General features: G+C 40.3%; 1 protein-coding gene across 1 annotated transcript in view; it reads left to right on the top strand.

Annotated features, from left to right (window-relative positions):
• Window positions 1-11,687, top strand: part of vax2 (ventral anterior homeobox 2) — a 29,053-nt gene extending 17,366 nt beyond the window's left edge. Inside the window, exon 3 of the mRNA XM_030429734.1 lies at window positions 10,583-11,687. Within this exon, the coding sequence (XP_030285594.1) occupies window positions 10,583-11,080 (498 nt within the window). The 3' untranslated portion in view covers window positions 11,081-11,687. The remainder of the gene's footprint in view (window positions 1-10,582) is intronic.
• Window positions 11,688-12,839: the final 1,152 nt, after the last annotated feature.

The raw sequence follows: 12,839 nt of genomic DNA, 5'->3' as shown, positions 1-12,839 counted from the left end.
TTACATGATTGAGTATTTCATTAAATAGTGTCTTAAATTACTTAATTTCAGTATTTTTTTAACTAACTGAAAAAGATAATTAGAAAAAACATGTAAAATGACTTTGATGTTGTTTTAATTGTGACTCACAAAGCGGCCTCTGATGTTAATTAGCTTTGAGCTAACTTCGGTTCAATATATCAAATTGCAAAAAAAAAAAAAAAATCAGATTTATTATTAAATCTTTCACAAATAATAATAAAATTATAAATAACCAAAGTTTTTAAAGCTTATTTGTGAACGCATAAAAGCCTGAAAAGTAGAAGTTTGATGGAATGAAAGTAGCCATCTTTCACAATAAAAGACAATCATTCTAATTGTAAATAATTGGCAATGGGATCGTTAATTTAATCTGTAACAGGTTTGATAAAAGGCGGATTGATCCGTCACACACAGTTGAGTAAATCATTGTTTCCTTGTTAATTTCCCCGTTTCTCCGATAATGGCGCCCACTGGTCCGTCGCATGCAGCTGACCACTCATTGGCCGCCATTGGGCCATAACAGTACGTATAGTTGAGCATCCACTGGTGTGTGGCGTACAGTTCAGCCTGGTACAACCTCCGCGGAAAAAAAAAAGAGTTTTCATTGTGTGCTGCCGCTCATCACATGCCTGGGATCAGGGGGTCTAAACCGGGTCACAGTGAGAGCACCGAGCTGCTGGAGGGGTCATGGAAAGTGTGAAAGACAGTCACCGAGCGTCCTTCTTAAAGACTTTATCGCTACAATCCCGCTTTTCACTTTGCATTATGGGCATTATAGGAGGCGGGCCGGTGTGTTTTATCACTCAGATGTTTGGTTAATGCTCTGTGGCTGTAGCTTAGGTCAGCAGGGCTCAGGGGTGATTAAAAAAAAACAGCAATACAGTATATTTATCAGACAATAAATTAGAACAAGAGAGACTGAATATTAAAAACTGATCATCTTTATTCATTTTTTTCTCCTGTTTTCCTGTTTGTGACCGGACATGGTGGCATGACGGGGCCAGGGCTGATCTGATTTATTGAACAGACACATATAGATGCCCGGTTGATCTGTACACCCGATCTTGATCTGGCTTAACCTTTCTACCTCTAGCCCAGTTTGCCTGCCTGCCTGCCGCTCTGTTTGCAGCTGTCTGGATTCACAGCGCAGGCCTCTGATTGGCTGACCTCTGCCCGACTGGCCTGTGTATTCATGCATGGCTCCCTGCGTACATTTTAACCCCCCCCCCCCCCCCCCCCCCAAACGCTTTCATTTTTTTTTTTTTTATCTCCCCGCCTTGTGTCTCGTTGCCCTCATCCTTCGTCTGGTTCCGGTGACGTCCAACCTCTCTGTGCTTCACAGATGATTGCTGCTTCCTTATTGTGACGTATTTCCAGACGAATCAGGACAAATGGGAAGGCAGGGACTTTCAAAATAAAAAGCGATCTGATTAAGACAGTGGAATTTAATGGCAGATGTGAAAGTATGTTTTTTTGTTTTGTTTTTTGTTTTTAAATCCCTGACAGTTTTATAGGCATTCCTACGTTTACACAGGGAGGTCACTGTAAAATATTTTACATTTTTTCAATGTTTTCTGTATTTTTTCTTATGTTTTTGTCTTTTTTCTACGCACACTAAGGAACACAGATAAAACTCCTATCCTTACTTTTAATTATCAGAGAGTAATAAAGTCAGTAACTGTTCACAGTTAAAGTGCTTAATATGCACAAACATAAACCACAGAAATACCAAACAATTTAACTTTTACAGGGACTGGTCAGATATGGAGGGGTTAAATCAAATTCTATCATAAAATAAAAGCGTAACAAAAATAGAAAAATAACAGTGAACTGAGGGAGGTTTTAATACGTTTCTGGCAGCTAACCTGATATTAAAGTGGAAACATAATTTTTCTTGAACTTTTATAATAACACTTGGTTATCAAACCGTTGATTTATCAGATTTATACTGTAGGCCTATATAAAAGAGCAAGAAACCATGCAGGGCTGTAAAAAGTGATTTAAAATAATCTAAAATTGAATTATAAATATACATACATATATATATATATATATATATATATATATATATATATATATATATATCAGTTTAATTGATTACATCCTTAAATGTACACGTTTAAACCACTTTTTGGTGTCTATTTTCCTCTTTACACCTTTTATTCTAATCTTACACTGACGCAAATAATTTTTTTTGTCCTTGTTATAAAAGTTTTCTTTCTGTTGAGTGACTAACCTTTTATTACGAGAGTGTAATTTACTTTGTTTTTAGTTTATTAAATTTAATTCATCTTAATTTTACCATGAAAACATCAACAGAGCAATGAAAATCATTGCAAGCTGTGGACTTGAATCAGTTTATATATTCACTGTTTTTCCAGGTTCCACAAAGAGGACAGAAACAATAACAATACTTTAAATTAAAGATGAAATCCAGGCTCAAATCATCCTCTATCAAAGGTTTTAATTGTGTGTAACAGATGTACTGTCTAATATTGTATAAAAACATTACAAACTGATGATAAAAGTTATTATTTTGTAAAGTTTAACAATTAATATTATTTACTTATATATAAGCTGCCAATCGGACTACAGAGTTAGACAAAAATAACAAATACTAACAGGTTTTAGTCAACAGATTTATGGACGAATAGCAATAAAAACTGTAAAGGAAAAAAGGTGAAAAGGGGTAAACGAATCCTTCATCCTGCTTTGCAAATCATAAAAAATGTACCTGACAATTATCAATACATGAGCTGCCACAGTCTGGTTTTCTCAGGTACAATCCATGTATACGAATTAACAAAATCAGCAGCCCTCTTAAACCGTATGGCTCATAAAATTTTATGTCTTTCTGATTGTAGATTGTGTCGGAAAAAGCCATGTTAGATGTAACTGAAATGTTAGAAAACTATTCAAACCCCATCACCGAGTCACAGTATTGCATTGTCTGTCATGCTCCCCTCATTACTATGAACATGGGCACTGTTTATTTTTAGAGGATTCCACAAACACTGTCCTTTTTTTGGCATAAATATTCACTGGAGCATTAAATGTGTATTCATCCACGGCTGAAAATAGTCCCTGTGAACTGCACCATTTCATCTTGTCTGAGTAATGTGCACTCTAAAAATCACAATGCCCAGCTGTTTGAGGACGTCTCTGAGGATTTTTTAAAAACAAACACATGATATATATATATATATACACACACACACATATATATTAATGTATATTGCACATTAATGTAATATTGCACATTACATTAGTGCACATTACTTAGACAAGATGAAATGATACATTTTGTCAGGCACTTTTTTCAGCCGTGGATGAATACACATTTGATGCTCCAGTGAATATTTATGCCTAAAAAAGGACAGTGTTTGTGGTGTTTTTATGGAATAATAATACTGGATAATGAGCACTGCTCACTATTTTCCTCTATGAATTGATCTAATGGATTAATGGCCTTTCAACACAATGACATGGATATGTCAGGTCGGCCACTTGCGTTGTTTTCGCCACACCTATCCCTCCACCCGTCTTGTTTTGCCACCCTCACCTCGGTCCAAACCTCCTCATCTGGCTCCACTCTCGGGCTCGTCAGGCCAGGGTGCAGCTGGGCGGGGTCCAGAGGGCGAGGCCGGGGCAAATGCAGGTCACAGCAGATTCAGATCTCCCATGGTAATCTCTGCCCCTTCTCTGAACCCTGGATCCCATTAAAAAGGATTTACATCCAATAGTGTAGATGAACCGAAGGTAGCTTTGCTTTCTTCTCTTCCCATCATTTCCCCTCTCTGATAAAATCCCTGTAAAACACCAGCAAGCTTTTTCTACCCCTGCTTTTATTCCCAGCGATTGAGAGGCGAACCAGGCATGTGAACGGGACTGGGCCACGCCCGCGGCATGGGGGATAAAGGAGAGGGATTGGTTGGGAGTTTCATCCATAGTGAAAGCTTTTTTTGGGATGTAGATGTTTGGCAGACGCATGAGTAAAAGCGAAAGAGAGAGATCTAAGAGAGGAAGAGTGTGAGTCAACTTCAACAATTTCTGCTGCTTATCCCTTCTCCCACCCTCCTTCTTATATCCATCTCCACTATCCCTGCCTCAGTGCCTGTTTTGGGTGTTTGCAGTAAGACTTGCTGGTGTCACTGTTCCTCTCTGAGCTGTGGGATCCGCTCCGATCTCATTATTTGCATCGTGGTCAGGAGCTGAAGCTATGATCTCACGTGCCCTGTTGAGCCCGCCTTCACAGTGCGGCCTTACTTTAGTCAACACCAGCCGGCCTGATTACCTCCACACAATAAACTCAGCTACGTTTGGCTCATGCCAACTGACTGGGCGAGCTGCCTGTCAGTCCTGAAGCATGAAGATGCTGTGTTAACAGATAAACTGTCAGAAAAGATGGTTTATAGTTGTACCTTTTAAAGGTTCTGGGCTGGTCACTGGGGCATTAACCTCTAAGGTAACCTAGAAATTAGGTACTTAATTGTAACCTTGTAGTTTGCACCTTTAAAAAGCCCAGACTAGTACCTCTTTTGGCATTGTTTTACTTTAATTAAAGGAAGCAAAAATCACCCTTTTTAAAAAGAGTACATGACAACACATTGTTACCTTGAGCTCCAATATTTTATAGCCTGAGGGGGGTGAATTAGTTTAGATTGTACTTTAAGGGACAGAAAATGGGTCCTAATGTACCCCTTTTTTCTTAAAGTGCAGGGACGAGGAGCGATCGGAGGAATCACTGAGGATCATGTCAAGTGTTGATGCTGAAACAATAAAGTGCCCTTGAGGCAACCAGGCAAATACAACCAGATAAAGTTGGGACGATGTGTCGAACAGAAATAAAAGAGAATGTGATCACATGCTAATCCTTTTTTTGACATAAACTCAATTGAAAACACACAATTAATGTTTTACCTTCAATGATTCTTTTTTTTGCGTCATTTCGTTCACAAACGAGGTTGGAGAGAGGTTCACCGCCTCAAAACACACGATTGTGTAAACCACATGACTAGAAGAGCTTGGGAACAATTGGTAAAAAAAATGCTGTCTGTAAACACAGTTTGATTGTAAATGTTTGCATTCAGCTTTTATTTATGTTGCATCACATCGCGCAACTTTTTCTTCCATGCTAAATGCTGCACTGTGTTCACCAGCTAGTTGCTAACTTGTAGTGTGGAATTTTCCCAACCCAAACACCTCAATGTTTCCATAAACATTTGTTTTCCTCAACCTTTCCATAAAACCACAGCTTAGTTTATGCCATTGTTTCTTTATGCTGCAGTGTTGTGCTTGTTAGGTTAGGTTCAGGCATAAAAAACACTTGGTTAGGGTCAGGTAAACATCATCGTTTGGCTTAGAATACCTGTTTCAGTTGCCATAATGCCGGCTGGAGGGTACCTGATATCTGATATCTGATTTTGGCCGCTATAAGAACTAATGTAAAGGAAAAGGTAAGCATCTAGTTGGGTCATGCTTAAAAATGTCGAAATATAGATTTGAACTTCTGTCCAATAACTTTTTGGAGAAAAATTATAAAAATATGATACTGATGCTTGGGGATGGCGTCCGAACCGCGCTGCCAACCCCAAGCGTCGCTAACTGTTCAATCTCGCTGAAAACGATTAGTCGATAGAAAGAAAAATTTAACTGCCGACTATTCTGATGATCTATTGATCGTTTCAGTCATTTCTCAAGCGAAGTTGTCAAACATTTGCTGGTTCAAGCTTTGTACATTTTCGGGATTGGTGCTTTTCTTTGTCATTTACTTTGATAGTAAATGAAACCGTAATAACTTTAGCATTGGAAGTAAGAAAACATTAAATGAATGTGCAGAATTGTTCAATATTGTTGGTTTTGTTCCGGGAAAAAGTATTGCCAAGACGCCGACGTGTTTTCACTGCAAATAAAGGAAAATAAATGGAAATGTGTAAGCTGTAGAAAGGCTCACTTTAGTCTCATTTCAGTAGAAACTTCAGTGATGCGGGTCGCAGCTCCAAAGAAAGTGTAACTCTACTTGCAGGCATTTGACCGGTGGCCCAAAAATGGATAAAACACAGAATCAAACAGCATCATACGCAACAGAAAAAAGACCTAAATTAAGCTGTGATTATATTTTTACCAGTTTATTCCACTTAAATTCAAGAGAAATTAAACACATTGACCTGCAGTGAAAGCAGAGCTTGTGAATGTTTTCTCCGAACCGCCTCTGCAGAACAGAAAAGTTCTCTTCGAGTTGTGAATAGTGTTACGCCGGTGTGCCAGCTTGAGAGTTGGACAATACAGGAAATAATCGGATAAATATTGAACGCCTGGAATCATGATTTAGCTGAAAAAAGCCTTTTCCTAGAAGTAAATGCTTTGTTACACCTGTCTGACCCCAACTCAGCGGCATGCGGAGATGAAACTGTAAGAACTGACTGGCAACGTGTTTGATGATCCTTTTGAAGTGAAGCTAAGACGCTATTTGAAGTCTGTGAAACCGAAACCTGGAAATCTTTGCGATATCAGCCCCCAAAAACTGTCGTTTTTTTTAAACACCCACTCGGCGACGAGGATCTGGATGGACAGAACAGTGGGTCTTACTGATGAACGGGGTCATGTGAGAGATTGGCTCACTGCGAATGTGTGCGCGTATGTGTGACTGTCGCGTGCTCAGGACACATGTGACCTCTGTGAATGTGTGTGTGTGCTCACACAGCATCCCGCTGCCATTACATCCCTTACTGCACTTACACGTGTTGTCCGGCTGTTGTGTAAAACAACAAACGATTGTGAAACGTTTTGTCGAATTAACCGTCGTAGGATTACACATGTCTGCTGTTACGGGAGTTTCCTTGTGCATCATCTGCAGCCAATCCCCATTCATCAAGGATTAGTTAGATACCGTGAAGAGGCCGAAGGAAAACCTGTTGTGTGTGTGTGTGTGTGAATAACTTCTGATGTGTCGGGTAAACTTTAGGATGGAGGAGGTTTAATAAAGAGGAAAGATCAACATGCTTGCGACATGGTGTCACTCAACTGTTCAGCTGAGTTAAGTAAAACTTTGTAATAACCAAATTTATAGTTAGTTACACTTTAATTAATAGTTATTTCACTGTTAACAAACAATGAACCATTTATCAAGCAACTGTAGACATTTATAAACATCATTTGCAACTTTTTTATGGTCATTCAAATAGTGGTTATAGATGAACAACACAGTATTTATTAACCACGTACGAAGTGTTAAAAATCAGTTGCTGCAATACAATAAGCAGCTGCTTAACAATAAAATACTGATACGAGTTGTTTTTTAGACATCTAAATGCTGAAATGTTACATGATATATCTTTACGTTGTGTTGAAACCAATGACCCTGTTTTTGTAGTTTTTTTTTAATAAACACCCTGTCAAAAAAATGTCAGAAATTATAAAAAATAAAGCATCTGCAAATATTTTTTTTTCCCTCGCCAGCAGTCCAAAACTCAAACACGCTCAGGGAGAAGCAGCGAATTCTCACACTGAGTGGCCTGAATAAATGATTTCTCCTTTCTTTTCGTTTTTTTCCCCTCAGTGTTACCTTCTAAAGTTACGTTTCGTTAAGTCAGTCACATCAGAAAACTGGGAAGCTCCGTTGATAACAGTGTGAGGAGCATCGACCATCACGTTTTTTTTGTTTCTGCAGGAAAGACTGCAGTGTTTCCTTATAATAACCATCATTGATAAATGGTAAAGTTTAGTTAAAAGTGCCTTATAAATCATTTAATGAGTAATTGTAGAGGGTAAAGTTATCAGTGACATCTAACATTTCATTGTTATTTAACAGTGAAATAACTATTAACTACAGTTTGATATAAATGTTTTTATTTTAAATATAAATGTATCATTTATTAATTATGGTGATTATAAAGTGTTTTTCTATTTATACATAATTTTTTTGTTCATTTATTTATTTTCAACAGAAAGAAAAAATTAGGCAACTTTAATATTCTTCACACTTTGGTCAATAAAACCTAAGTTTTCAGATGTGATTGACTAAACGACAGTCCCTAACTTGCTCGTTATTTGGTTATTTGTTAATTCAATTTGATTAGATTGACTGCTGCGGGCAACACCTTCACAAATGCACAACTTTTATTTTGAAGGCGAGCTATGTGTTCAATTATCATTGTACAATATTAGGATAGAGTCAGATAATTAGACAAATTGACGCTGGGTTATTTTCATTATACAGCTTGAACAACTCCAGATTACTTATACTTCATGCATGGATCATAGATTTAAAACGTAATACTAAAGTGAAGTCATTTTTGGTCCAAAACTGCCAAATATTCACTTCTTCAAGCCACTCAGTGTGATGATTGGTTTTATAAACTGGTTGAACAAATCAAGATGTTACCGCAGACATTTTCTGACATTTTTCTTTTTTTTTTCTATTGTCTGACAAATTTTGAGAAGATGTTAATTTACTACAAACATCTGTGTCAACACGATTAAATATATAATATGTAACATTTCCCCAATTGTGTTTTTTAACCCAAATGTTTCCAGCAATGTTGAAACCAGAGAAATCCGTAATTGTATCGAAGGTAACGGTGTGTTTCGCTTCTGTCACTAGTTGCTACAGCCTCCAGGTGAGACACCTCGTTCATGAATTTTCTACCAGAGTCGCGTAGATGGATTTTTGTCAGCAGTGGAGGTTGTTTAACAATAAAGACGACATATCCCATGATCCAACGTTTTGATACAAGGAGCCCGTAGCGGAAACTACATACCATGTCCCTCAAAAAAATCCAGTGAGTTTTCTGTGCCACAGATGAGCCTCGCGCAGCAGCCTCTGAGTCTGCATTGTGCTTCAGATGTTAACCTTGTGCTTTAATGGTTTATAGGCTTGCTATTGTCACACATCCAGAGAGTTGCCTTGAGGATAATGTAAGAAAAGGTCAGGAAAAGGGCAAAAATGTCATTAAGTGACACAATTCGCAATTCACAATTCATTTTCTGGCTCAAAGAAATGATTTTCCACAGAGTTTTCCTCTGCAAATTATGAACAGCGGCACACTTTTCGATTCACAAACTTGTTTACGGTTACATTAAGTGAGCGATTTTTATCCGGACGACATGATTTGTATGGGCATTTCATTAAAATTCTCCACGACAACATGTTGACAACCTGCTCCGTCTTACCCACCGCCCGTCATGCCACACTGGAGAGAGCCTGCAGTCAAACTCGGTCGGGCTTCGTATGCATGTTTCATGTGTGTGATTCCTCTCTGTGGTGGCTCTCCGTGCAGCGAACTGCCATGACCCCAGCGTGCCCTCCAATCAACGACCCGCCCAGCCCCAACCTTTCCACACGCTATACATCAAAAGCGACGCTGCGGAGCATCAATTAAACATGGCGGACAAGGACAGGCAGAGTTCAGCGAGCTTTTCTCAGTGTGCTGCCGGTGGCGTGATGGCTCGGGTGGTGAAGCTCTGCCGTGAGAGGTGCCAATGGTGCAGATGTTGAGATCATTTCTTGATTTGATATTTTTCCCTGCGTGTGCAAACAGCTTGATTTGTGCTGCGTATGCCGAATCTAATGACTCGACGTTTGCACACATGCAGGAGTTTATTTTTCCAACGACACTTACATTCCCACTCTGCTCCGGTATCACCGCCCGTCCTCGACACGTGCATCTCCGGCCCGTGAGAGCTGTGAGGTGTGAGAGGAGGTAAAGTGCGTGGGACCAGCCATGATCAAATGTGCAGAGAAAAACAACACAGAGTTGATCCAATGGCTGGTGCCAGGGGATTACAGCATCTACCGCTTGTTCCTGCACGGATTTATGCGTGTATGGCCGGTTCACCGCTAAGGTGTTGCGTGCCCTCGCCGCTCGCAACCATGAGCTTACAGAGCAGAGCGCATGCTACAGTACAGATTGTGCTTCGAACGGAGGTCAAAAAGAAGTCAGCTGCACACACGTTTTAACTTTTGGACTTGAAAATAAGGATGTAGGATGATGAAATCAGGCGGAGTTACAGAGAGTCATCTGCACACGTTACGGTATTAAGGAGAAGGAAACTGTGTGTATAACTGAAAGACTGAAAGCAGAAGAAGGTGTGTGGGACTGACAGTATGGGTTTGTCATGGCCAATATTGATTATAAGTAATCATGGAGACAGATACAGATATTTAGAGTTGAAAATCCTACTTTTTTGAGGTATTGCTGCCATATAAGTCCACTCTCGGCATATGTTTACCTCAATTTCATGGTCTTCTCTACCATTACATGCCATTATGTGCACCACCCAAACCGTTTGAGCCCCACCTAAGCCATATCGTGCACTACGACTGACTAATGGTTGTCGTTGGTCACTAGCGGTGGCGGCCTCAGGATATATGAGGGGCAGGGGTGGTAAAAAAAAAATATCAGAAGGGCACCAGCTGTACCTGGTATGGAGCTTCATCATGTTGAATCTCCCACAGGGGCGTCCACTTTCCTTTCAGATTTGACTGATTCTACCGCTGACCAAGTGTGTTAAAGATAAAAACTAATCATGTGAATCTTTCCTCCTGGTTGTGTCGCTGCAGGTGAAGGTGTGGTTCCAAAACCGCCGGACCAAACAGAAGAAGGACACCACCAAGGACTCGGACAAACGTTCCTCCTCCACCAACGAGTCACTTGCAACCTGCAACATCCTGCGCCTCCTGGAGCAGGGCCGCCTCCTGTCGGGCCCTGCCCCGCCACCTAACTCCCTCCTGGGGCCTCCACACCCGGCACACAATGGCTCGCTGCTGAGCAGCCCGGGCGGAGGCTCCTCCACCTCTCCAGGCATCAGCAGCAGCACCCCTCCCAGCTCCCTACCAGGGGGGACTTTCGGGCTGTCGCTGCCCTCGCTGGGCGGCACCCCGCCCTCACCGCGGCTGGGCGTCCCACCGCCACACTCCCTCTGCTTCTCCATGCCGCTGCTGGGGGGCGCTCATCACGAACTGACCTCCACCTACGGGTGCGGTTCTTCAGCTTTTGAGCCGTACATGCGGCTGGACAGGAAGGAGGCAGATCTGGGAGGGAAGAAGACGGTTTCTTAAGTAACGCGTCCCTCTTTAAGGACACCAGGGGACTTTGTAAGAGCTTTTCTACTCGGCCGCCTGTTTGACACTCGAGCGGACAGAGAAATGAAGCACCCTGGATCGTAAGCAATGTGAAAAAGGAAGACACCAGGTCGATCTCCTTGCGGCACCATTTTGTGCCACAGCACTGTCGAGCACACTGACAACAAATGGTGAAAAGGACGTGATGTGACGGAGACTCTCCCACATAAAAAAAAGAAAAAAACTTGTGAATTTTTGCAGAAATGCCGTGTGTGTATGTTGTGTGAACCCTGACAGACAGATGTTTTTATCACCACTCTCTTCGCAGTGGTTTTAAGTGACTCTTCACTTTTTTGTCCAGTGAGTTTGTGTGTGTGTGCTTTTTCTCTCTATACAGGCCTTCATTTACTGTTCAGGAAAAAAAAAATAATAATACTTGACATGGATAGTTCAGACTGAATCAGCGTCTGAGTGACATTTCAATGACAGCAGTTTGTACACATTTGGGTGCATATTCCCGTTACAAGTGGCCATGTTTGATTTTAGTTAATGTGCTTTCACGATATGGAAGAAACACTGAAAAAAAAAAAAAAAAAAAAGAATCGTAGCATTTTAATATCAGTCTGTTTGGTGTCCAGCAGTAGTTTTTTGTAAATTCTTTATTTGGTTGTGTTTGTGTATGAAATAATATGTGGTTAGGATCTGGACGAAATGGTGCAAAAATCACATATCTAGATCCGATAGTTTTAATATAAAAGAACACGAGAAAAAGAAAAGAGGAATAGTTGTGTGAGAAAGCTGCCAAAGCGTTCGTGGATTAAGCTTTGGAGGTGTCGCACTTGAGTCCTCCGATCACTGAAGCAAGTCAAGGTCAAACCGAGGAGTGACCTTTTGAACCGGGATTAACTTTTCAACCTTTAGTTCACACATGTCACAGTTTCCCTTTGAGTAGACCTCTAAGCGAGAGTTTTTTACAGAAGCAGATTTGCGTCGACCAGAGATGAAAGTTGTTGTTCCGCACTTCAGAGTCGATCCGGAGATTTCTGTTCCGCATCTTCTTTTTAAGTGTGTTTGGGAATAGAGCTGCAACAACAAATCGATTCACTGACTACAAAATGATTCTGCAACAGTTTCGTTTAATCGTCGTTTGTCATTTTATTCAAGCAGAAATACCAAACATTGTCTGCTTCCAGCTTCCAGAACTTTACAACTTTATGTCTTTCGTTGTCATATGTGAACAGACTGAAAATTACTTGCAACATTAACCGATAATGAAAATAACCGTTAGCTAGGACGTATATATGACGTGAGAATGAGCCAACGCGACACCAGCAGAATCTGCTGCTCTTGTACCCCAATACTTTTTTTTTTCTTTGTTTTATGGTTCGCAAGATCACTGAATCATCAGTGTGTATCCATAAGCACAAGAAATCTTGATATATTTCTACGAGACCCTCGACAACTAGTTTATTCAACGACTAGAAACTTAGTCTGCAACAAATTTGATAATCGGTTGAATGTTTTTCGGGCCATTTTTAAAGCAAAAACCCCCTAATATTTTAAGGTTCCAATTTTTTAAAACTTTACAATTTCTTGTTTTTCTTTATGATATATGATAACAAATTGATAGACGTCATAAAAATGATTTGCAGATGATCGATAATGAAACCTTTCCAGCCCTAGTTTAGAAGAAACTGTAATGCGATGTAAAGCCACAATACCGGCAGAATCTGCCGCTGTTTGACCCCAATACTTT

The sequence above is a fragment of the Sparus aurata genome, chromosome 10 (assembly GCF_900880675.1).
Source record: "Sparus aurata chromosome 10, fSpaAur1.1, whole genome shotgun sequence".
Classification (NCBI taxonomy): domain Eukaryota; kingdom Metazoa; phylum Chordata; class Actinopteri; order Spariformes; family Sparidae; genus Sparus; species Sparus aurata.
The sequence above is the reverse complement of the archived record's forward strand: the minus strand, read 5'-3'. Positions and strand labels throughout refer to the sequence as shown.